At 42.1% G+C, this 24,213-nt stretch overlaps 1 protein-coding gene across 3 annotated transcripts in view; it reads left to right on the top strand.

Annotated features, from left to right (window-relative positions):
* mid2 (midline 2) overlaps nt 1-24,213 on the top strand; it is a 112,055-nt gene that overhangs the window by 79,002 nt on the left and 8,840 nt on the right. For all 3 annotated transcript variants that reach the window (XM_069669640.1, XM_069669641.1, XM_069669639.1), the window contains 4 exons: nt 6,402-6,550; nt 8,644-8,771; nt 8,914-9,057; nt 16,648-16,809. In XM_069669640.1, the coding sequence (XP_069525741.1) occupies nt 6,402-6,550; nt 8,644-8,771; nt 8,914-9,057; nt 16,648-16,809 (583 nt within the window). The remainder of the gene's footprint in view (nt 1-6,401; nt 6,551-8,643; nt 8,772-8,913; nt 9,058-16,647; nt 16,810-24,213) is intronic.

Below are 24,213 nucleotides of genomic sequence, written 5' to 3'. Positions count from 1 at the left end.
GAAAGATAACTGTCTGTTGGTTTGTAATTCTAAATGAACAATAGGACAGTGTCATTATATTCAGTGCTAATATTCTTAATAAAAGGAATTTTAGGTTTATAACAGAAAGAAGTGGAGTTAAGTGATGGTTTTGTCAATTCAAACAGCTACATCTCTCTCACAGGAGCAGCCGAGTTACTCAATACATATTTTTAAACTCAGCACTGGGTATGTGCAACAGAATAAATATGAGAGCAGCGGTGCAGTGGAAAGAACATATTCGTCCACGTTTCTCACTGTCGGTTTTCATAAGGCTGCCTCTGTGTTTGCCCACTTGTTTACCCAAACACACATCACATGGACGCTTTAGGAGAAATGGAAAAAGAGAGCGAGAGCAGCACACTCTCCCACATGTAGGCAGCCAACCTGAATGTGTGTGGAAAGAATCTGAGACGGCAGTTGTGAGAGTATGGGACCTACTGTACAGATCTGTGTGTGTGTGTGTGTGTGTGTGTGTGTGTGTGTGTGTGTGTGTGTGTGTGTGTGTGTGTGTGTGTGTGTGTGTGTGTGTGTGTGTGTGTGTGTGTGTGTGTGGACACGTGCTCCATGTGGGTGGATGTCTACCCATGAGTACCCAGGGTTTCAGGACAGAGGCAAACCCTGAATCTCACCCTCCCAGAGAGGTAGTTTTAAGTTCTTGTTTGGATCCTCAGAGGCAGCAAAAGAGCTATGTCAAAAGATAAAAGACTTCCAAACACTGAACACAAGGACTGACCGAGGTGTGTGTGTTTGTTAGAGTGTGTCAGAGTGTGTCCGCAGTGATTGCAGACAAAGAGCGATGCTTGTTCTCCTGAGAGTCTGGCTCTGTAAGAGGCTGTCTGAAAGAGGCGAGAGGAGTGAAATACACCAGAGGAGCGCCTGATTGATGTTAGCCTGCAGGTGATGTGTTAATATGGGAGGCTGTTTAAGGGTCAAGAAAGGTGAATGAAAAAAGACTTCAGCAATTCATATAATCAAAGGTGTACTAAACTGGATGTGGAGAGGAGAGGAAACAAGAACCACTAGAGATCATGTTAATGTTGGGTGTTTTAGGCGACAACTATTGCTGTACTATTTCTCTAAAGCACAGTGTCAGAGAGTAAAAAACTTAGAGGTGACTCTGTAACAGAATAACAGGATTAGGCAGGCTTGATCATGGCAGAGCTGTGAAAGGTGCTCCCATCCTCTCTCACCTCCTCCTAACAAGCTCTATGTCTCTCTGAGGAGGCTCTGCAGTCATGCCTAATCTCTCCCTTCCCAAACAAAACACTCTCTTCTCCCATGTTCTGCTGTGTGCAAGTCTTCAGACTCTGCTTGCCCTGCATTCTTCCCTGCCTCTCATGCTCACTCGATTTCACTTAATTTAGAGCCCCAAGAAGGAACATCTCAGATGTGTTTGATCAGAAATCGGATATTTCACATCACGAGGTCATGGCTGAAGACTAGCCTGACAATGCCAGACAAATTTACAAATGCAAATTAGTCTGGAACCTCCCAGTTTGTTTTCCACTGGGTTTTATCAATGTGCACAGACCAAATACCTCTGGATGCATTTGAATAGACGTGCAACCCGAGCAAAGAGACGTGGCGTTTCAAAAAATGTTGCAGAAAAACAAAAGCATAAGGAATCTGTTTAAATGTGTAAACTGCTTTCACGTTCAATTTTAGTTTTCATTAAAGGTATAATAAGGAGGATTTTTCCCTGCATTTTGTCAAGAACACATTCAAACTAGGCTCCTCCTCCTGGGCTCTTCATCACCAGAAGCTCACTCTCACTCTCTCGTGCGAGAACACGCCCACCCCGCCGAGCTAACACATGCAGCAGTTACCGTTGCGCTAGCATGCTAACCATCAGTTAGCTTGTCCTACCCGGTTTGAGGCACCTGCCTGTCCAACAGAAAGAAGGACAACTCTGCATCGCTCTTTCGCCATGTTCACCGGTCTAAATGGGGCCCAGTTGCTGATTTGGACCTTTCCCACACTCACCTATACGCTGTGATTGGCTCGGGGAATCACAACAGCGCCACTCCTGAAAACGTCCTGTGCAAAGCAAAACAACAGAATAGATGCAGAGGGAAGAGTCTCACAAGGGTCTGCACACACACTCACCAACACACATGTATAGAGGCCCATAAATGATGATTTATATTATATTTATATTTGTAAAAGTCTTTTTTATTTTTCTAGGAAAATCCTACTTATTATACCTTTAACCATGATCTAATCTTTAACCTCTAATTACCTAAAGGAATAGTTTTGACATGTTGATGACGCAATTAAAACCACTCTCATATCTGTTCAGTAAATATGAAGCTACAGCCAGCTGCTGATTAGTTTAGCTAAACATAAAGAGTAATAACAGAGAGAAACAGCTCGCCTGCTTCTGTCCAAAAAACAACAAAATGCACATACCAGCAGTGTTGTGCAAGTTCACATTTTGTTCATTTATTTGTTTTTTTAGCTGCACCGAGCTGCTCTTTCCTAGAGCCTCCTATGCTTCCATCCCCAGCCCTCAATCATTGTCAATGATTTCTTGGAGTCATCATTCACTCGCAGATTAAACTTGATGTGTCGTTTCAAATTTGTTGCTGATGGGACTGATGTTTTCGGACTTGTGTTTTTCAGACCTGGGGGGCACAATTGGCATTAAAATGTGACATGTTTCCTGTTGGAATCTGTACTGATTTGTTCATAAGTCTGGCTAGCTTCAGCAGCTCCAGCAGTACCCGTGGCTGAACTGTCTGAATTGCTAGCAGCATTAGCCATGCCGGATGTACGCCGGATGCTGTAAATCTGCGCGTTCTGGCACAACACTGCCTACTAGCACCTCTGAAGGTCACTTAACATCTTGTCTGTTTTGTCCATAGAGAAAGAGATCTGTCAAAATGACAAATTGACGCTTAAGAGTAAAAATGACGATATGTCTATTTGTGCTAATCTGACAGAAGTTAGCTACTTAAGATAAGATAATTACTTTTATTGATCCCCAGGGGGGAAATTCAGGTGTTGCAGCAGAACAAATACAAAATAGCAAGTCAGTAATACAGTATGCCTGAAGCGCTCAGTTTTGCACCTTACTTACAAAGTTAGCTAGCTTTCAAGCTGCTAAAGTAAAGAGGAATTTGCTGAAATTAATGAAATCAACCAACTTTATTTTTTATTAATTTAGACTTTATTAACATTTTCTGACACTTCAGTGCTACCCCAGGATGATAAGAGAAAGAGTTGTCCAGCACTAGACAACAGCAGGAATGTTAAGAGGTCGTTCAGATTGAGTGAGATATGTTCTTATTGTTGATAAAAGCAAATCTGCAAATACGTTTATTAACCACAGAGCAGATTTCTGTACGGCTCAAATCAAGTTCATCTTTGCAATTATAAACAAAATATAATTTATGCCTTTAAAAAAAATACTTCTGTGCTCGAAATGTCGCGTCACACTCAGACAAAACACACAAATATGATTCAATAATTCTTTTCATTTGGTACCACATTTGGGCTGGTGCTGGTATTATTGTTAATATTTAAGCTATGATTGAATATTGATTGTTATATTTCGGCTTTAGATGAGGCAGTCTTTACAAGAGATAAGACGCTCACACACTGAAACCCTGCCATATTGTCCATTATTCTTAGAGAGGCTGTAATCATCTCTGGAATTGTTGTTTGCAGCATACGTTGCAGAATAATAACGAATCTATTAAACCCGTCTCACTTCTCCTCTCTGTGTGGTCAACAACCTTTGAGGTGGACGAGCAGCTAAGTCATGAATTGTAAACTCCCGATAAGTCAACAGTTCAGAGAGGCTTCTCAGCAGTAGAAAGAGAGCTCACTTTAGATTTTTCTATTTGCATATTTCACGTCCTGCAAGCAAAAATGTGTGGCTGTAAATTTGAATGACTAATCCGTTAAGGCCTCTCATCATTTTAGACGCTTCTGCTCTTTTTAGTTTCATTTTAGAGTTTAGAGATTCAACTTGTTAGCTGTTTAACGACGGCTGTTTTCAGACTTCCTGCCATTTCAAAGTTCACTTAGGTTTCTTTTAATCATCCAAGCTGAGACGCTCTCTCGACTGAAGCTGCCGTTTTATTCCACAGCTCACCTTTCTTTGGCAGTCTGGAGGCTCACAAGCAGGCTGTGTTATTTCCTGTAGAGAGTTTCGTCAATTTAAGTTCATTTGAGGAACCAGGATGTGAGCCATAATGAAGATAAATGGATTAGTTTAATTTTGAGTAAGCAGAGAAAGGCGTCTTTATGCTCAGTCGGAAATGAAATTACACCTATTGACGAATTACAGTCAAAACAGGCTGCATTACAACGCTCGGTCTGTGTTTACCCTGCCTGCCTCTTTGCAATGTATTGTAAGAAGAAGATGCAGTAAATTAAAAGGGGCATTTGTGTTCCTTTCTTCTGCGCTTTTCAGGGCATGCTATTCATCAAGCTGCCTGTCCTGGTTCCTCTAAAATACACGGCAAGTTTATGGAGATAAATGAGTGTGTGTAACTGAGGTTCTGGTGATTGTAGTCCATTTAGCAAAGCTGTCCCTCAGCATTCTGCACTGTAACAGACAGACGCATACAAATTAGTGACAAATTAGCATGTCGTACACATCAGATTACAATGCTTTAGGATACTCACCTCCGCCCTTCTGTTGTGCATCACCTCATAAAGTCAGAGCGAGAATAAAGAGCCAGTGGGACTGCTTCAATTCTGACCCTATGACCAGAACTTTCTCTGTGTCTTCTCTCTCGTGAATGTCTGTGTACGTTTCTACTTCTACATGGACTCTAGAGGTTTAACGTTGAGTGTCACAAGGTGAAAGAAAATTTGCACATTTATTAAGAGCTGCCCTTTAGCTAGGCAGGGTGTTGAATTACATCCTAATGATGTTTATTTTTGTCCTTTAATTTAATCCACTCTTTAACTGCGATGATGTCCTCTTCTCACTGTTTCTACAAAAAGATTCCCCTGACAAGATAATACTTGAACAGTGTCCAACACTTTAAATATCTGTCCAAGATTCCCGCGGTGTGTTTGTGTTTGTTTATGTGCTCTCTTACAGTAATAAAACTTCAGACATCTTGATAGTCTGTACTAGGGCAAGTTGTTAGTGACACCCAGCAGGAAACATCTCATGGGGGTGCTACCAACAGCACATGTCACTCCACTGTTCATATTCCTCCACTGGCTCCTGGTTACTGCTCGCATCAAATTCACAACCCTGTTGCTCGCTTACAAAACAGCAACTAGAACAACTCCTGCCTACATGAACTCCCGCATCCAGGTCTACACTCTCTCCCGCCCACTACGCTGTGCCAATGAAAGGCGCCTTGTACTTCCTTCACAGCAGGGCCATACATCGCGACAAGCTAGACTCCTTCTCCTCCATTGAAACTCCGCAGAGTCTTTTTCCACCTTTAAAGAGGGGGTATTATGCTGTTTCACATTTTAAGACATGTATATATAATTTTACAGTGTTGGATGTTCAGACTAAACGTGGGTGAAGTTTCAAATCTGTAGGTCAAAGTATGTTGGAGTAATCCCCAGGCTTCTCAGCTCAGTCTGCAGGCTGCAAGGTTTCACAGTTTTTTCGACATGACGTCACAAAGTGCAGCCTCAGCCGGCTTCAGAAAGCTGGCCAATCAGAAGAAAGCTGGCATGTAGGGGCGGGGTTTCTTAAAGGGACAGAGCTAACTGAGTCGTTTCAGGCAGAGGCTGTACGAGGGCCTGCACAGAGCACCAATGTGAGTTTTTTTAACTGTGAATTATGCTAAGCTACTCCACATAGAGTGAAATATGAAGCTTGAAATTAGCATAAAACCCCCGTACATTTTAACAGTGTTTTTTAGAGCAATTTGGCAGCAAAGCTTAATTATATTTTATAAAAGTGTTGAAAATATGTTTGGATGATTTACCTTCACAATTATGAATGCCTCATACTGAAATCATTGGACCGGTTTTAAAAAGTATTTCTGTGTTAAAGGGAGCTCTGAGGCCCTTCTTCCCCGGAAACTAGAGCAGTGAGCGGATGTGAGCTGCCATGAGCAGTCTGGAAGTTATTTTCAGCCACAGGAGATGAGCATAAAAGATCAATAACACCTGGGACTACTTTTGTCTGAGTATTGGAAGTCGTGATGAAAGACGTTGTGTAGCTAAGAACTCCTGCATAGCGGAAGAATGTGGCTGCCTTTGACTATACAAGGCGATATTCATATATTCATATTCATATGGATATAAGAGTGTATTCTGTGTTCTCATTATTAGGAGACAAATTGAACAGGCTAGACGCCAAAACAGAGACGTATTCCTTTAAGGCTCAGATTGAGCAAATAAATAAAAGTTTGTTTCAACACATCGACATGTTCTGTGTTTGTGTGTTTCAGGTGATGAAGCTGCGTAAGTTGGCTCAGCAGATCGCAAACTGTCGCCAGTGTCTGGAGCGTTCCAGCGCCCTCATCACACAAGCCGAGCAGAGCCTGAAGGAGAACGACCACGCACGCTTCCTCCAGACTGCCAGGAACGTGGCAGAGAGGTGGGTGATGTAGGGTGGAGGATGATGATGAAATATGAAATGGTAAATCAGGCTAAAACACACATGAATAGATGCCCTCTTAAAGATGAGACATGTCAGGCTTTTTCCTCTGAGGCTTTATGTCTTAAAGGAGCAGTTCGCCTCTGGAGAAAGCCGCTGTCAGTCAAAGCTGGTGTTCTCTGTAATCAATAGAAAATAATATTTTAAATTGGCGCCATAGCTGTGGAGAAAGTTGTACAAACAGCTCGTGGTTTCGCCCGTTCTACATTCCTACAATACCCAGCGTGCATTGCGCCTCTCCCACTGAAAGGAACGGCCCGGCGAGAGACGCTGGAGTGAAATACTACTGTTTGCTGCAGGCAATGGCTCAGAGCGGTACGGACTGAAATATGATGAGAATATACCGGAGGATCGTCTAAAAAATCTTCAGGTCTGCAGTCTACATTTCAAACCTGACAATTTTGAGCGAGACATGACATTTGAGGCGGGCGTCATAGATTGAGGAAGTGTAGTTTAGCGAGCTCCCTGGCCTCCGCCAGATTTTGTGTAGTCTGGTGGAGGATTTCCAGGGCCCATTGGAGTAGCAGATAGCGTCCTCCAAAAAAGAATGTGTTGGTGATTGGTTGTTATATTTCATCTCACCTGTATTGTGTTGCAGGCCACCACTGTTAATTTCATTAACGAAAATAATGGCGAAAAATGATCTTTTTTCCATGACGAAGACGAGATATGATGAGCTAAAAACAGATTGTTTATAATAAAAAACTCTGAAGATGAATGTTTTGTTTTCGTTAACAAGACGAGATGGCACTTGCACAGTGCGACTAATCTGTCTGTCAAAATACAAGCAACTCATTCCTGTAACTGGGTAACCCGGTTCGAGAGAACGGCTATCATGAAGGTGGTTATGAACTCTCTGTTATCCAGGCTTTCTGCTTCAGGCTCACAGAAAAAGGGGCATTTAGCTCGTCATGTGACGCTTCTTCACCGGCTGTCTGCTTCAGTCAGACTGTTTAAATGAGAAGTGATGATCAGTAATCTTTAGATGCTGTGTCTTCATCGTTTATTTTACTGTATGGATGATCTGCTGAAATTTAAAGACTTAATTTTACCTGAAGCAAACAGGTAAAAGGAGACTGGGGGGAGGGAGGGTTGACTAAAAGTAATGTCTAAAATGTGATGACTTTTTATTGACTGAAACTGGACTAAAATGTTTTGAGTTTCCGTCGACTAGACTAAAACCATTAAGGGTAAAAATTTGTCTAAAGCTAACAAGCATTTTCGACTAACACTGAGACTAAATCTATAGCTGCCAAAATGAACGCTGCAGGCCACACACTTAAACTTTTAAAACTGTATTAGACATTACAAATATGTCAGCGCCCTTCAATGAGTTCACCTGTATTGACATTCTTCTTTCCATGAAATCCAATCTTGGAGGAAAGCTAAATCAGAATTACATCAAATCTTTCAAGCTCCTGCGATCAATGTCAGCCCTCTGTGAAAATCATCTCTGCACTCTCTTTTTCCACCTTCATGCTCCTGTAATACCTTCATCCCCACCTCCCAACACGGGCCCGCAACTTTCTCACTGTTACCCTCACACACACACAGAGCTCCGCAGCTGCTGTTGTGTTTTTTTATATATACTGCGTTTTTTCCAGCACTTGCCCTGGTGGTTTATTGAGCGACTTGTTTCTCTTCACTGAGGAGCAAAAGTCTTAAGGACTCGCGCTGGTCTGTAACCCAGCCTGCGCTGTGGTTCAGGCTGCTTCCTGCCACAGTCGGCAGAAGAAAGAGGCACATGTTTCCACAGAGCGGTGCAGGATACAGAGTCAGTTTGTCAGTGTGTGTCTGGCCTGTTGTGTTTTGATGGATCTCTGGGATAATATACAACTGTGAGTGTATGTTAGGACTTTTGTTTGTTGCTGTAAAAATGTCTAAATTGTATTTTTTCCCTCTCTCATCCCTCTCTCTCTTCTTGCTCAAAAACTTCTACCCTCAACCTCCTCTCCCCTCTGTCTCCTCACCTCCTCCCCTCTCCCCCCTGACATTTCCTTTACCCTCGCTTCCTCGTCATGACCTGGCTAAAGGGTTGCCATGGCGACCGCCTCCTCCCAGGTACTCATCCCTGACGTCAACCTGAACGAGGCGTTTGATAACTTCGCCCTGGACTTTTCCCGAGAGAAGAAGATTCTGGAGGGACTAGATTACCTCACAGGTCAGAGCTGAGCTGTGTTAGCATCGTCTATGGACATTTACAGAAAATACTGTGATTAGATTTTTTTTACAGGATATAAATTGTCCTTTGTGTGATTTACTTGAATTAAATCTTGATTTATAACTTTCTCCTCCACATGTAGCTCCAAATCCGCCCTCCATCAGAGACGAGCTGTGCACCGCCTCCCATGACACCATCACTGTCCACTGGACGTCCGAGGACGAGTTCAGCGTCACCTCCTACGAGCTGCAGTACACCATCTACACCGGCCAGACTAACTTTATCAGTGAGTCATGCGTGCGCACCCACACACACACACACACACACACAAACAAACATAGGTATGGCAATAAAGAAATTTAGATCAGTACTGATCAGAGGGGATCAAATATTTTGTTGATCTTGTTCAGATACTTTAAAGTTTTAATTTGTCGACAGAACTGAAATATTTGATGTGTTTTCCAGAGCGAGTATTTCCTCAATCTACTTGTTTATCAAGCTTGACGTAATCCGAAGACACAACTCAACGAGTAATCCTAGTACATGTCAAAGTGCATTACTGAAGGTCTCTGACTGTTTTATCATAGGAGGAACATACCTGCATGCTAAATCAAAGACTAGAGATCAATGGATCTCTCTTGTATTAATAGTGTTTTCATCATGAGTGTTTTCATCAGATGCTGTCAAATGAAAAACCTTTTAAAGTCAGTCTGTGGAACTCTTACACAATCTTCTTAAAATGAAAAATTGAATTCAAAAGCAATACAACACAATTTTGACTGTATAAATAATGTATGTAGCCACCGTCACCCTTTGGTTTCTCGACTGTGAAAATGAAGCCAAAATATGGCCGCGGCCATCTTGGTTTTCTGGAGCCAAGTGACCATATTCGGATGAGAGAGTGGAGCTGGAGAGGAGCGACGGGTGGGCAAACGCCAAGTTCTCAAAGCTGTCTGTGCCACAGTCTGTCTGTGGCTGATCTACTGACTGTGTTTCCCACAGAGGAGATTCTGTTTGTGATGGTGACTGACTGCATGTGTTTATTCATGAGACTAAAGAAGTAGCGGACTCGCCGCCGCTCGCCCGGTGAGATAGCAGCGTGTGAACGACACGCTTAGAATAGACTCAAAGATTGTGCTGCTACAGCTCGACTTGGTCTGGTCCGATCAGTGAGAAGTTTTTCTTACTTGATCTACTTATGACTTAATTACTCTACCCTTCTTTTATGCAACATTGTAGCATTAAGTATTTCATAATTATGAATTGTGGCAGCAGTGACTGCTCCAAAATGTATAAAGTGTATCCTTAAGTCATTCGAAACCGGGTTGTTTATTCTCACTAATGCGCACAGCAACAGTACCAACATTGGAGAGGGCAGTTTTACAGTAGTATTCACCAGAATAAGACTCCCCTGGTCACTATCATGCAACGAGCCTGCACCTACACACCCTCATGCACAAGCCCAAATGGAATAAAAAGAAACACAGCAGTCAGCTGAACTCTCAAAAGTGGGGCACAAAATATTTTCAGCACTGCTCAATCTGATTTTCATATGTTCAATATTTTATGCAAACTCTGTTGCATAACGGAGATTTTCCGTCCGGCTCTAGTCTTTGTTGTCTTCTGTGCTTTTATTTATAGAGACATAGTGCTGAGTTATTAAGACTTCTTGTTATTAAAATAGGACGTACAGTGCGTATCAAGAGGGGAGGCTACAAACAAGGGGTGAGAATGTATAATAACTGCTGCCCTTTTGGAACCCAATTCTCCCTAAAACTCTTGATACATTTGCACCAGATACAGCTGCAATCATTTCAGTAGTTTAGTTAGTTTTCCGGCCAGATTTGAGATCCTATATTCCTACGATGTGGCTGTTTATGCAGCCCTGTGTTTGGCTCATAGCTTCAGAATATGAAGATCTGAAAATGTCTCTTCGATCAAGTCAAACCAACGTGCAGCGACGAACCAACGTGTGTACAATCTTTCCCAATATTTTGTATATAATTCCAGCCATATTTATTTCCCATGATTGAACCAACTGACACTTTGAATGTGTGCCCAAATCCAGAGGACACATGCATATCTCCTACCTGGAAAATACAGCCAAATTTCAAAGATATTTCACCTGCAATTTGTGGTTTTGCATCATGACACAGTCGTTCTAAAAGACCTCAGTACCTCATGCGTCTTACTCTCTTGAAACTTAGCTAAACTCAGACACATTTAAGTTTCCTGGACATGATTTACACATTAACCAAACATCTGGCCCCCATTTCCTCATCAGCATTACAGCTAATTGTCTGTGCCTCCATAAATAACAGGACAGAAAGCAGACTGTGGAGGAGGAGAGGAACAGGTGAAATTCAGAGTGGATAATGGTTACATAGGGGAGGTGAAAATTAGCACTTAGCACTGACATGAGGACGATCTGATTAATGTACATAATCGTGCACATTCAATCACACACACACACACACACCTGTGCCTCTCCACCTGCACTCCCCTTGTTAGATCCTTTCATCATCTCCTCTCCCCTGAGCAGCCTGACATTTCTCCATCTAACCGTGCAGCTGGAGTGCCCCAGACATTTGAAACACCGGGATACATTTCAGCTGTTAGACTGAGTGACTCAGATATTCACAGAGTCCTCGGAGATTCACGGGAGAAACTGAGAAAGAGAGAAACCCATTTAGCCTGCCATGCCACTTGAGTTTTTACCATTGCATTTTCCTCTGACTTTTCAAGTGGCTAAATGCTCCCACTTGAGCGCCATCCTGTCTCGCTCTCGCTCTCCTTTTCTCTCGTCTGGCCTCATTCTCAGCCTTGGCTAGCTAGAGGATCATCCAAGCACAGAGGCAGAAAATAGAACCAAAGTGTTAAACCAAATAGCATGGAGGAACGTTAGCAGTGTCAAAAAGGGAATACGACTGCGAGTAGAGATGTCTGCACTGTAACTGTGCAGCTGCTACCTGCGGCTCTTTGAAGGTGAAAGCATCTAGTGTTGTTCACCCGATTGTTTATCTGCAGACAAGCATCCACAGTTATCCACTTGTATGCGACATCAACTCTTCTGTAAATATTTGTTTTTCTTCCCACTTTGTAATCACATGTAATACAAACTCTAGGTTCGACTTATTATCGTCCCTCAGCTTTTATTTTGATGTTGGTTCTTGCTATAAAGAAGGAGAAAGATAGAACAAGAAAGGAAAATAATTTAATTAATTTAATTATATAGAAATAATAATAATAATTGAATCATAGAAATGTATTTTAGTTTGATTCATCCTCCCTTTAAGTTTGTTTTTTATACTCGACTTTAATCACATGCTGCCTCCTAAACAAAACATCAATAACACAACAATATATGTAGAGAAACTGTGATGGCTCTAAATTAAATGATACTTTTGGTGATACCGATTTTATTAATTGCTTAAACTATCATATTGATAAACTATCAATCAATCAATCAAATGTTATTTATATAGCGCCAAATCATAACCAAAGTTTTCTCAAGACACTTCTCAAAAAGAGCAGGTCAAGACCGTACTCTATTATATTTAGAGAGAGACCCAACTTGAATCACCATTAGTAGCAACATTCGGCACAGTGGCAGAAAAACTTCCTCTTACAGGCAGAAACCTCGAGCAGAACCAGACTCATGTTGAGCAGCCGTCTGCCTCGACTGGACGGGCCGTAAAGTGGGATAGAAGATGATGCAGGATAGAGACAGGCAAAGAGAGCAACAACAACATATGTTGTTGTTACAACAACAGTAACAGATAACACAGACTTATGCTTACAATGTCAATGATCATGGTACAAATGTGTAATATTAGCAAGAACAGCATAAGACAATAATATAGATAATATTGACAGGAGAAGTCAGCAGGTCTATGAAAGCCATTAGCAACTATAATAATGATAATATGGGGAAGACTGATATTAACAGTGGATTGCACTACATAACATTAACATAACGAGCGGCTGTGGCTCAAAGGTAGAGCGGGTCGTCTTTTAATCGGTAGGTTGGCTGTTCAATCACCAGCCAGAGTAGTCCACATGTCAAAGTGTCCTTGGGCAAGACATTGAACTCATCAGTGTTAGGTGCTTTGAGTGGTCAAGAAGCGTAGAAAGGCGCTATATAAGTGCAGAACATTTAACATTTTACAGGTTCTGGTATAGGAACTGTTTTCCCTGTTTCCAGGCTCAATGCTAAGCTAACTATCTCTCAGCATTAGCGTCTCGTATAAATGTTTACATGCTAGTGGTAAAGAATCAGTCTTCTTATCTAACTCAAATGAGAATGACCCAAATCCCAGCATGTTTAACTTTTATTTAAATGTATTTGAAATGTAAAATAAAGTCAAAAATAACAAATGTAATAGAATTTTATACATTTTGATTTCCTTCTTTCCTTAAATGCAGCAACTTCTTTGCCTGAGAGACTTTAAAGTGTAACAGCTCTCACTTTCCATCCACTGCATCATCTTTGGTTTCCTTTAAAGCCTCTCCATGTGTCTTGTGACTATATACATTCATAACTCCTATCCTATAAAACCAACAAGGCGGAGGCGCCAAATAGCCTCACTATTTCCAGACTCATCTGCGTCGCTCAGCTGAAGCGATCTTGCTCTATCCGTCTGGACTAATAGAAGTCCAAACCTCCTGCCTCCACTGCCATGAGACTTCAACAATTATTTTCACAATTTCTACTGTCAGTTTGTACATTTCCCTCTGAGGCCTGCATGTTAAACACAGCAGTAACACGTCTACCTGCTGACTGTAGCTCACAGCATCCTCTGTCCGGCCTGTCGGGAGGTATTAGTTTGATTATCACAGGTGAAAGAGAGGATCGCAGTGGGCGTTAGGACAGCAGAGAGCTTGGTAGAATCCTTCTGTCAATGAAAGTCGACGGGGCATCTTTCAAAATAAGAGCGTGATCAATCCGTGTGTTAAAGTAGACAAACAAAGTGCAGGAAGTAATGTAGAGGGAGCAAGGTGTTTTTATTGATGCACAGCTGCACACATACACACACATTGTCTCTGTGTTGCATCATCAAAGCGAAACCTTGTTTTTCCAGGATACTTTGTGTTTCCTTTTCATCTGTGCGTCTCACACAAACACACAAACTGTACATACACTGACATAAGCTGATATTTTTCCTCCCGCTCCCTTTTTCTTTCTACATCCAGTCACCCCTCCACACTTTGCTCTCCAAAGCAGCTCAGCCAGTGTCAGAAAACCCCTCTTTTCAGCCGCAGAAGTAGCGATGGAGTATTTCTGTGTACTGACCTAATTTGATTTTAGCAAAAAGGGAGAGGTGCTATGGAGATCAAAAGCTTTAAAAATGGAAAGCAGCGTGGAGTCCTTCTCCCTCGTCTTTCCCCTGTTCCTCTTTTTTAAAAGCCCAAATAACATTGTAGCCTCCACATTTTCTACACGACGCGGCTAAAAGGACGTTCGGGAGGCATCATTTCCGTCACAACAAGGGAGCGGCGCCTCGGTAGCACATTTTGTGAGGAAAGTGGTGATAGAATTATTGTGGACGGTGGATGCGTATTTGTAAGACTAGGCTTGTAAGAGAATAAAAAGCATCTAAAAGGAAGATGAAAGATCTCCTCCATGTTGTCTTTGTCTGAGAGAAGCTTGTAGATATGTGAGGCCTTCACTCTTCCTCTAACAGCCCTCCTCCCCTCATTCATTCTTAAAGCAGCCTCACTTTTAAAGGCCGTATTTGCGTCCTGTGAAGTATTTATATTTACAAGCAGACTCCCGGACATTACTTATGCATGCTGTTGCCATCTTGTTCAATAATTCACATCGCATCCTCACCAGAGGGGACGAGGCAGGCCTGGCCCTGAGAGCTCTCTCTCTCTCTCTCTCTCTCTCCTCCTTTCAGGATTTTTATTCCCGAGGATGCAGGAGGAAACAAAAAACAATAAAAGGGATTGTTATTCTGACTTCAACTCTACAAACATTAACCTCAGCTGTAGTGCTCCTGAACGCGATGCTTTGTTTGTTTTGGCTACAGTTTATGTGAATGTGTGCAGAATTTTTGAGAAATTAAATTTTAAGCGTGGCGGTCGCAAAACATCATTTCTGCGTGGTGTTCTGTTGGCACATCACAGCGGGATTAATCAACGTGTTTATGAAGTTCAAGGTTTATCTAACAGTGTAATAAAAACTCATTCATATTCATCAATGTTGTTACACAAACATATTTACTGTGGTTTGAGATGCTCTGAAATCCGCTACAAAGGAATATTAATCAGTTTTTATCCACCTGTCCTCGATAAATCTGTGCAAACAAACACTGCCAGTGTGCAGCAAGTGGCAAATTTCACACTTTGTTTGAATTTTCACACTTTCGCTAGAAGCATAAGTTCAGTATAACACTTAAATAACAGTTGTTTTTTTCTAACATGTCATTTAAATAAGCAGCTTCCTCCATACACTCCTTCTCAACAACGCTGCCATCTTTAACACACACTCTAAAAGCATATGTGTCGTAAAAGGAGAAGTTCGGTATTTTTAAACCGGGGCTCGATTTTTTACAGATTCGGGTGTCGAAATGACTCCTAGGAACAAAAGCTTTTGGAATAGGTCCAGTACATGGCCTCCGCAATGACTGCAACATAATCCCCCTGGGGCAGCCGGCCTGATCAAAGTACATCCACTAAAAGTGCTTGTTTTTGACGCTGACAAGCGTCCTTTTTCTGAGAGAGAGATTTTGGTAGAGATTGTCTGTGTACAGAAAGTGTAGGTTAGTGTATTTGTTTTATCCTCCTCTGCCTGTTGCTCCTCTCTCTCTGTCCCTCTTCAGTTTCTATGAGCTCTCCGTTCATATACTCCACTCGCGAGATTTCAGAGCGAGACTTCTCCGTGAGCGAGACTTCTGTTTCTGGTTACACAAAAAGGATCTTACTCTTTCAAAAAAGGACGATCTTTGTAGGGATAATTTCCGTAATGTTGTCGGTCACCTGGAGTAACAATCTGAGCCTGTCAGCGGCAAAAACAAGCACTTTTAGTGGACGTACTTGATCGGGTGCAATTGCCCCAGGGGGATTATGTTGCAGCCATTGTGGAGGACGTCTACTGGACCGAAGTTTTTGTTCCTATGAGTCATTTCCACACCCAAATTTGCAAAAAAAAATTAAATAAAATAGAGCCCAGATATAAAAATACTGAACTTCTCCTTTAAGGTAAAAATAAAAGCATAAATATTTAAATTAATCTCCTTTATTTTACAGCAGACTAGAGGCCAATGGAGCAGTCCACTGTAGTCTATCCTCCTCGTAAGTTTCCTCTTCATCCTTCACGCTCAGCTGCAGCTGAGACACTGCAAAGACTCTGTTTTTAAGCAGGTGACTGCAGAGCTAACCCAGCCATCACTAACCCTCTGCTCCAAGTCGCTCTGAATCAAAGCCACACACCGGCTGAGGTCACGCCCGTGCTGCCCACGTTGCAGTACATTCGAACATGAAAGGCTATCACACTCTCTTGCCCTCGGGCGCTTACTACAGATGTTCACTTGTCATATTGTGTAAGCACCTTGTTCTTAATAGGTTATAGATTCAGCTTAGTGAACACACAACATGGCCGCAGGGGAGCCCGCGTGATGAAGCTGATGGAAAGGTAATGGGATGGATCAGTGTGTACACATAAATGTTGTATAACGTGGTGGATGATCGCTGAGGTTTTAAGTGTGCGATGACTCACCGCAGGGCTGCAGGAGAAATAACTTCTCTGGTCAGTGTTTTTTTCTGTTTCTGCTCTTTTCTCAGCAGGAGTCAGAGCAGATCTGTTTACTCTGAAACAGCAACACAACTCGGTGACTCATGCTCATGTGTGTCTTCTGTGTGTGTTTTCTGTTAGGTTTGTACAACTCGGCCGACAGCTGGATGATCGTACCGAACATCAAGCAGAACCACTACACGGTGCACGGCCTGCAGAGCGGCACCCGTTACATCTTCTTCGTCAAGGCCATCAACCAGGCGGGAAGCCGCAACAGCGAGCCGGCACGCCTCAAAACCAACAGTAAGTCAAGGATCATGTGACACTCGTGCAATATTTTTAAGCCCTGTTAACTCTGTTTGATATTTAATGTCAAACATTTGAAACATTTAATTGCCTACAGTGCAATGAGGAGAGTTGAGGACATTACAAGGTGCAGGGGGAAGAGGCTTTCTCTGAGAATCAATGCACATTTCTACTACATGTAGATAGAAGAGAGACCAGTTAACAAATTCATTAAGGACTAGTCTCTCACTACCATGAAAAAGACTCCATTTACAGAATCATGGGCATACTTAAGGACAGGCCTTGATCGCTCTGCAACACATTTGTATTTAAAGCGTATAAAAGTGGTGAAAGCACACAGCCCACAGGAGATTCACTTGGAACTTACTTGACAGGGTACCACTAGACCGGACCCTCCGAGATCTAAGTCACAGAGTAAACATTCTGCACTAAAATCCAATCAAATAAATAATAAAATTAGACACGATGTGTGCAGGAACATGTGGCTGAATACAATTAAAATGAGAAGAAAAGTCAATAAAAAGTGTTCACGATTGGCTCTTATAACCCTCCAGATGCTTCAGTACAAGATTTAAAAGAACAGCTGTAATGTCCTCATCTCTTTTCATTGCCCTGTAGGCAAACCGTGCAACATGCCGTGCACCGGGCATAAGGTTTCTGATCTTACAAAATGTTTAAATGTTTCCCTTATCAAGGGCAACATCATTCAGTGCCGAAGGAAACCTAACCTGTGCCACTGGCACCGCAAATAATCCCTTCAACATGCTTTCTGTTGTCCTAAGGATGACTATGAAACATATGTTCAAAACCTATGGCCCCGTTTTTAGGCACAACACTTTAATAACGTTCCCGGTCTTCCATCTGCACCAGGGCTTTCCCTCCTTTAAAACATTGTAAAGATTTACACACACACTCACCTCATCAGCTTTAATCTACCAGCCTGCGGGCCCAGATCTAAAATTAGAAAGCTCATCATTGAAATTGCAGAAATCAAACCTGGAGCAGAATGTGTTTTAGACTTCTGTCGATTCAGCATCAGGCTTCACACGATATAAAACTCCTCTATTATTCTTTTTAAGCCAACTTTGAGAAACCCTTTAATCAGCTCACCCTCAACTTTCCTTTTACACCTGTTTTTAGCTGGCTTTACTTCTCTCCTACTTCGTCAACGGTATCTTGTATCCTTGTTATCTCATAGTAAGACAGCTTTCTCTGGTTTAGAGAAGGTTTAAGGGATTTGATAATCCAGGGCTCATTATCTGGGAAGTAGTATGTTTTGTGAGGAATCACCATATTTTCATGAAAGTTGGACTTTTGACTTCTTCTCTTCTCTTCAATAGTTGCACTCTCTTTTCCTGGCACATATACAGTGGACTTTTCTCTCACCAGATGAATGCATTAAGTAGGCTTCGTCTTCTGCTTGGTACATACAGTATAACAAACAAGTTTAAGTGATTCTTAATGTGTCTTAAAAAGCTAAAGAAGGACAATATGGCCGTCCATAGAGAGTCAGATCAGTCTACTCTGAACTCAATGCTCCTCACTAGAATCTCAGTCGCTGTGATAGCATGTAAAGGGTTAAAACCTCAGCAATACAGCTAATTTGGGCTGTGCCTCGAGGGGGCCCAATAAAAATTTCAAATCAGTCTTAAATTACAGTGGCAGTGCAGTGAAGCTGAAACGGCGCTGATATGCCAGCTCCTCTTAGCTGCTGTCAGGAGTCTGACTGTGGCATTTAGGATTAGGTGTAATCTGGATACACTCTGCTCGGTGAAATAGGTGTGTGGGAAACTGCAGTCGTCAGGGGATGATCTCTTTGACACTGATACAAACACACACACACACACATTCCCCCTCTCTCTCTCTTACTTGACTGTTGCTCTTGCTTTCCCTGTTAGCACCCAAATCTTAAAAGAATAAGAGATGTACTTGTTAGCAGAATGAGGACAAGGGGATCAACAACTGCGACACCCGGATGCACAGTTATTGACTTTTTTCATATATTTAAAACCCTGTGTGTTGCTTTTTAAGTCTACGTGTCCTCATCTGAACAATAAGTATTTAAAACTTTAAGCTCCATCTTAAAATAAAGCTGTAAACTACCAACAAAAGTATTGTTTTCTGGACATTTACTCCTATATTGCCGATGTAAGGATTAAACAGTTTTTGCCCGCAGCTGGCAGCTGTTTCCAGGGAAAAAAAACAAAAGCCATCTGTACACTATCTGCTCAGCCGGAAACAAAAAAGAAGCACAGTTAATGATAAGCAGTTGAACTAAATGAAGCATTTAGCAGCCAAAGAGTTACCATAAAAATCCACAATATAAATCGCGCTGGAGTATAAGACGCAGTCTGTTTTGGGGGTATCCCAGAGGGAAAAAGGTTTTCTGTAGCTATTTATTCGCATGTCGAATTTGCAATCCAACTAGCAACTAGTGCAGTAGTTGAGTAGAGCTCAGCCTATGGTTACATTGATTGGCTAAATCCAAATCTCCACACTCACAGATTTGAGGCACGTTCACAGTAAGTGTGTGAGTTCTTAGTGCTGTCCCACTGTCAAATTATCAAGTGCGTGAGGGCTCTGATGCAGACTTTACAACTCCAAATTGCGTTTGTCTTTCCGTGAGTCCGCATATCTTCAGACTCTCCTATAGTAGTTACCCAGAGTTCATAGCCAACTTGGTGACGTATACCAAGGCACCACAAATACGTTTATCTATAAACGACAACATGTAATTAATCACTTTTGTGTTATTAAATATTAAATATTCACAATACTCCACTCTCTCGAGGCGTCCCCCAAGGTTCAGTGCTCGGTCCCCTCATCTTCATGCACTACATGCTTCCCTATGGTCACATAAAGGGGAAGCCTTCCTGACGTTTGACAGTTTGCTATTGTTGTGAGGGTGGTGGTTGCACTGGCGATCATGACAGCACATGTACATGACGAAGCTTTAGCTAGATTATAGCATCATCGTCTGGGTAAAATTCCATAACACAATAAAATACCTTTCTCTGCATTTTATGCTGGTATATTGGTATTAAAATTGTGTCTTATACACCGAAATTTCAGGGTAGATTATTTCCCCTGGTTGGGACCAAAAGCAGAGCCTAAAGAGAGGGATGTTATTGATGATGATTCTCAGTCGCTGGATGTTTAAGCAGGAACTGAGAAGCAACGGTTTAATTACAATTTCGCCACATCAACCCATAAAGGTGTCGCTATGTCTGTTCATTTTAGTGCCCTAAAGTGGCCAAAGCAAGGACAAGCCTGCACAGCTGCTGGTGTATGTAAAGTAAAGATTATATGACATGTAGGCCTAGTTTGCATTCTATGTTCTTTTAATTTCACGTTGCCAATTTAATATGTTTTAAAGTTAATAGTGATAAGGGCCCTCTAAAAACAGCTCTCCACCCGTTCACCTGTCCTGCCCTGTATTTCATTCCGCCATCTGCTGCTTTGAAGTGAACCTTTCTTCATCAAACATCACCAGCCCCCTCCCATCTGAATCCGTGCCCCCTCCTGCCAGCCACCAGTCAGACTCTTCCAGACCCGCTCTGCCTGTGGGACATGCAGCATGTCAGCGCTCTAACTCTTTTCTTATGGCATTAGAGTGGATTACTGCCGCAGCGTGATGTGGGCACGACATGCAGCCGGGGAGCGTTTCGGAGGTGAAGTGCGGGGTATCTGAGGCAGGCAGTCGGCTCGCTGTCACTGAGGCTCAGGACTCTTACTGGGCAAAATATAAATAACACTGAGCAGCACTTCAATTTGTTATGTCCTCCTCTGACACAGATAAGTGGGATGCAAGTGAGAAGGTGGTAGTTTTCATTGTCAGTCTCACTTCTGTTATGTCTCTCTCTGTTTCTCTGTCTCTCACTATAGCTCCGTTCAATGAAGCTTTATTGACAGATTAGATTTAAATAAAAATGTTGCCAAAGCATCCGCAGGAACATGAAATCTGAATAGTGATAACACATATAACACAAACTCATGTTTCTCTGTAGGAAAAGCAAGTTTACACTGTGTGTTTTGGCACAAAGAGGATCAGTATAATCTCTTCTTTTGGAACTCTGTTAAAGACTTTAATTGGCTTTATTAGCAAGGCATGTGTTTCACAGGCATATAGCAAAAGAAAACAATGATGATCAATCGCAAACTGGTTAAATAAGAAAATCAATATGTAGTAAACCATACAACCTCCCACATGTTTAGAGTGAAATATTTCTTCTTGGCTGTACCTTAGCTTTTCAGGTGTGCATCCATCCTGACTGTACAATTAGATTTGTGTCAGAAGCTATATTGGAGTTATTTCCATCCATCCATCCATCCATCCATTATCTATACCGCTTATCCTGTTCAGGGTCGTGGAGGCTGGAGCCAAACCCAGCTCTCATTGGACGAGAGGCGAGGTACACCCTGGACAGTCAATCACAGGGCTGACAACCTCTCACGCTCACACCTACTGGCAATTTAGAGTCATCAATAAACCTAACGAGCAGTATTTTTCCTTTTTTTAAGGGGCTGTCGCGTAACAGCTAGAAGTTTCCAGGTTCAAATCCTGGTTTGGACGTAGGGTTTGCGTGTTCTCCCCGTGCATACGTCGGTTCCCTCTGGGTACTCCGGCTTCCTACCACAGCTCGTTAGGTTAATTGGTGTAGGTGTGAATGTGAGTGTGAAAGGTTGTCTGTCTCGATGTGTCAGCCCTGTGATTGACTGGCGATCAGTCCAGGGCGTACCCCGCCTCTCGCCCCAATGACAGCTGGGATCGGCTCCAGCCCCAACCGCGACGTGAAGTTCCTGACAAGTCACAAAAAAATGTTCACTGGCAAAGTATTTCATTCTTTCACAATGACAGTTGAGCGGCACTAAACTCAGGATGCAGCAACAGTGCCCTATCATAATAGTACTTATAGCTTTGTTTTGGTGGAGCATTTGCAGTCGGGGAGGTGAGCCCAAAATAGTCAAGCTCTTCTTTCTCTCAAAAAACATTACAAAGAAAGTTCTCAACATAATATAATTGGTAAAAAAGTAAAGAGTATAACATAACTGTAATTTCAAAAAGACAACGTTGCTAGGCAACATCCTAAACAAACTGAAATTGGAATCAGACACTCTGTCATCTACCCCTTACCATCCCTGTAAGTGAGTACAGTATAGTACACTATTTTAGCACAGTACAGTATATTGTGTCCAATGTTTGTGTAGTACGATGCTTAAACATAATACCCAACTCTTTCTTCCTGTTTACTCCCACTTCCTGTCATTCCTCCTCTTCTGTCGCAGCCCGTGCTATCATGGGGGAACGCTTGTCCGCCCACAGCCAAGTTTGGTTGAGATTCTGAGCCTGTGATTGGCAAGCAGCATATTTGTTTGATGTAGTAGTTTGGACAAGCCATCAAAGCAACAAAAAAACTTTAGATATTTTTATCCATGATTGAGGTTTCATGTTTTTCATCTTGTCACCTGCATCATGTGTGTTTGTGCATGTGTCTGTCAGCATTTGTCCCTCGTTCTTCCTCTTATCTCCCACTCTCTCTCGTCCCTCTCGGAAGCCGAGCGGTGCTTTTGATTTAAAATGGGTCACTACAAAACTGATCACAAATATCCCGCTCTGAAAGGCTTATTAGGGTTTTCTATACACTCCGCTGCATGTTCAAGCTTTGGTAGCAATCTTCTGAGCCGGGAACCACAAGTTCTTTCCTTCCGCTTGAAGTCTCTCTTTCTGTCTGTGGCTGGATTGGAGGGTTTAGCTGTCACTTTTTTTTTAAGATGAGAGGCTCTGCAGGCTTTTAGGCTAAGCTCATCATACTTCAGGCAGAGGCTTGCAAAGCAAAGAATGCAGTGACAAGTTGCACTGATACTGGGAAGACATACATCACAGCCCTATCTGTTCAAGTCCTAAGTACGTTGAAAGTGCTGCTCTGTATGTGTGTAAAACAAATTACAAATTGGCAAACTGTGCAAATATGGCACCATAAAGGCTTGTGAAAATGCAGTACAGCAATTTTACAGTATATTTATGGCAGTTTTCTTCATTATCACACATATTATGAAGGTTTTGCTGTAGCTTAAACTTCAAGAATAAAATGTGTGATTGAAGACAAGTCTGCCCTCTTATGCAACATCTTTCCGTGGCCTCAAACTCTCCATGTTCCTCCTCTCTGTCCCTCTCTTGGCACCGTGTCCTCTGTGACCCCCGGCTACGGCATATGATCACTTCCTGTAGGGCTCTTCCTTCAGTCTTAATGCCATCTGTCGATTCCTCCCAGAGGTCAAGTTTTTCATCACAAGACGCCAAAACTTTTGATCTCATTGCGCAGACAGGCCAGACATGTTCACTTTAATCCCACACAGATGTACACAAAGCCAAAGAATGTATACACACTTTGGAGGATGTAAGTTTGTTTGTGCGTTAGAGGGAAGAAAAGGAGACACAAGACAATGTCCGTCTGCTACAGTTTCTGCCTTCAAGGACTTGCTTTGAAGAGACCTGGAATAACGCATGAAGCTTTTTGCACCAAAGTATGAGGTCAAATATAACAATATCTAATAGGTTTATTTAATTATACAGCAGTATTAACCCTGTATTCTTCTTTTTTCCGTTTAAATTGGTGTCCAAAATCTGTTTATTTAAGAAATCGTAACAAATAAAGGAAGGCTATATAATGAAGATATTTTATATGAATGTACCCAAGAGGAATGTCACCAATTGTACACATTAATATCTCTTTCCCAGATAAGGGCAACATTACTTATATGTGAAAACAGTTTTACAAAGGGTTATGTGTTTTTTTTAATAAATGTTGCAGGGCAGGGCTGCATGGTGGTGCAGTAGTTAGTGCTCTCGCCTCACAGCTAGAAGGTTCCTGGTTCAAATCCCGGTTCGGATGTAGGGGCCTTTTTGTGTGGATCCTCGTGTATTTGTGAGGTTTCGTCCGGGTACTTCGGCTGGTTGTCTATATCTATGTGTCAGCCCTGTCCATCAATCAAGCAAGTTATAAATTGCCAAAATAAAATTCGAAGGATACAGAAAAAGAAAGATGCGATCTTATCCAGACGCCTGTAGCACTCCGCTTCTCTGCTTCAGGCTAATGGCTAGGCGCTAGATTAGCCTCTGCTAGCATAACACAGCCTATAGTTTAAATGCAAGTTTTAAAATGCCAAAATAAAATTCAAAGGATACAGAAAAAGAAAGATGTGATCTTATCTAGACGCTTGTAACACTCGGTTTTCGGCTACGGGCTAATGGCTAGGCACTGCATTAGCTGCTGCTAGCATAATACAGCCTATAGCTCAACCGACAGCTGTCAAGTTGTACTGTGGTCGATACAGGGGCCAGGTTTTCACAAGGAGGAATAATGTGTCAAAAAAGAGGATATCTATGGTTCTACTGCATCA

Source organism: Semicossyphus pulcher, unplaced genomic scaffold (assembly GCF_022749685.1).
Source record: "Semicossyphus pulcher isolate SPU_LCO1_2020_fin unplaced genomic scaffold, fSemPul1.0.p SCAF_2, whole genome shotgun sequence".
Taxonomy (NCBI): domain Eukaryota; kingdom Metazoa; phylum Chordata; class Actinopteri; order Labriformes; family Labridae; genus Semicossyphus; species Semicossyphus pulcher.
Note: the sequence above shows the minus strand (reverse complement) of the source record. Positions and strands in the feature narration are given on the sequence as shown.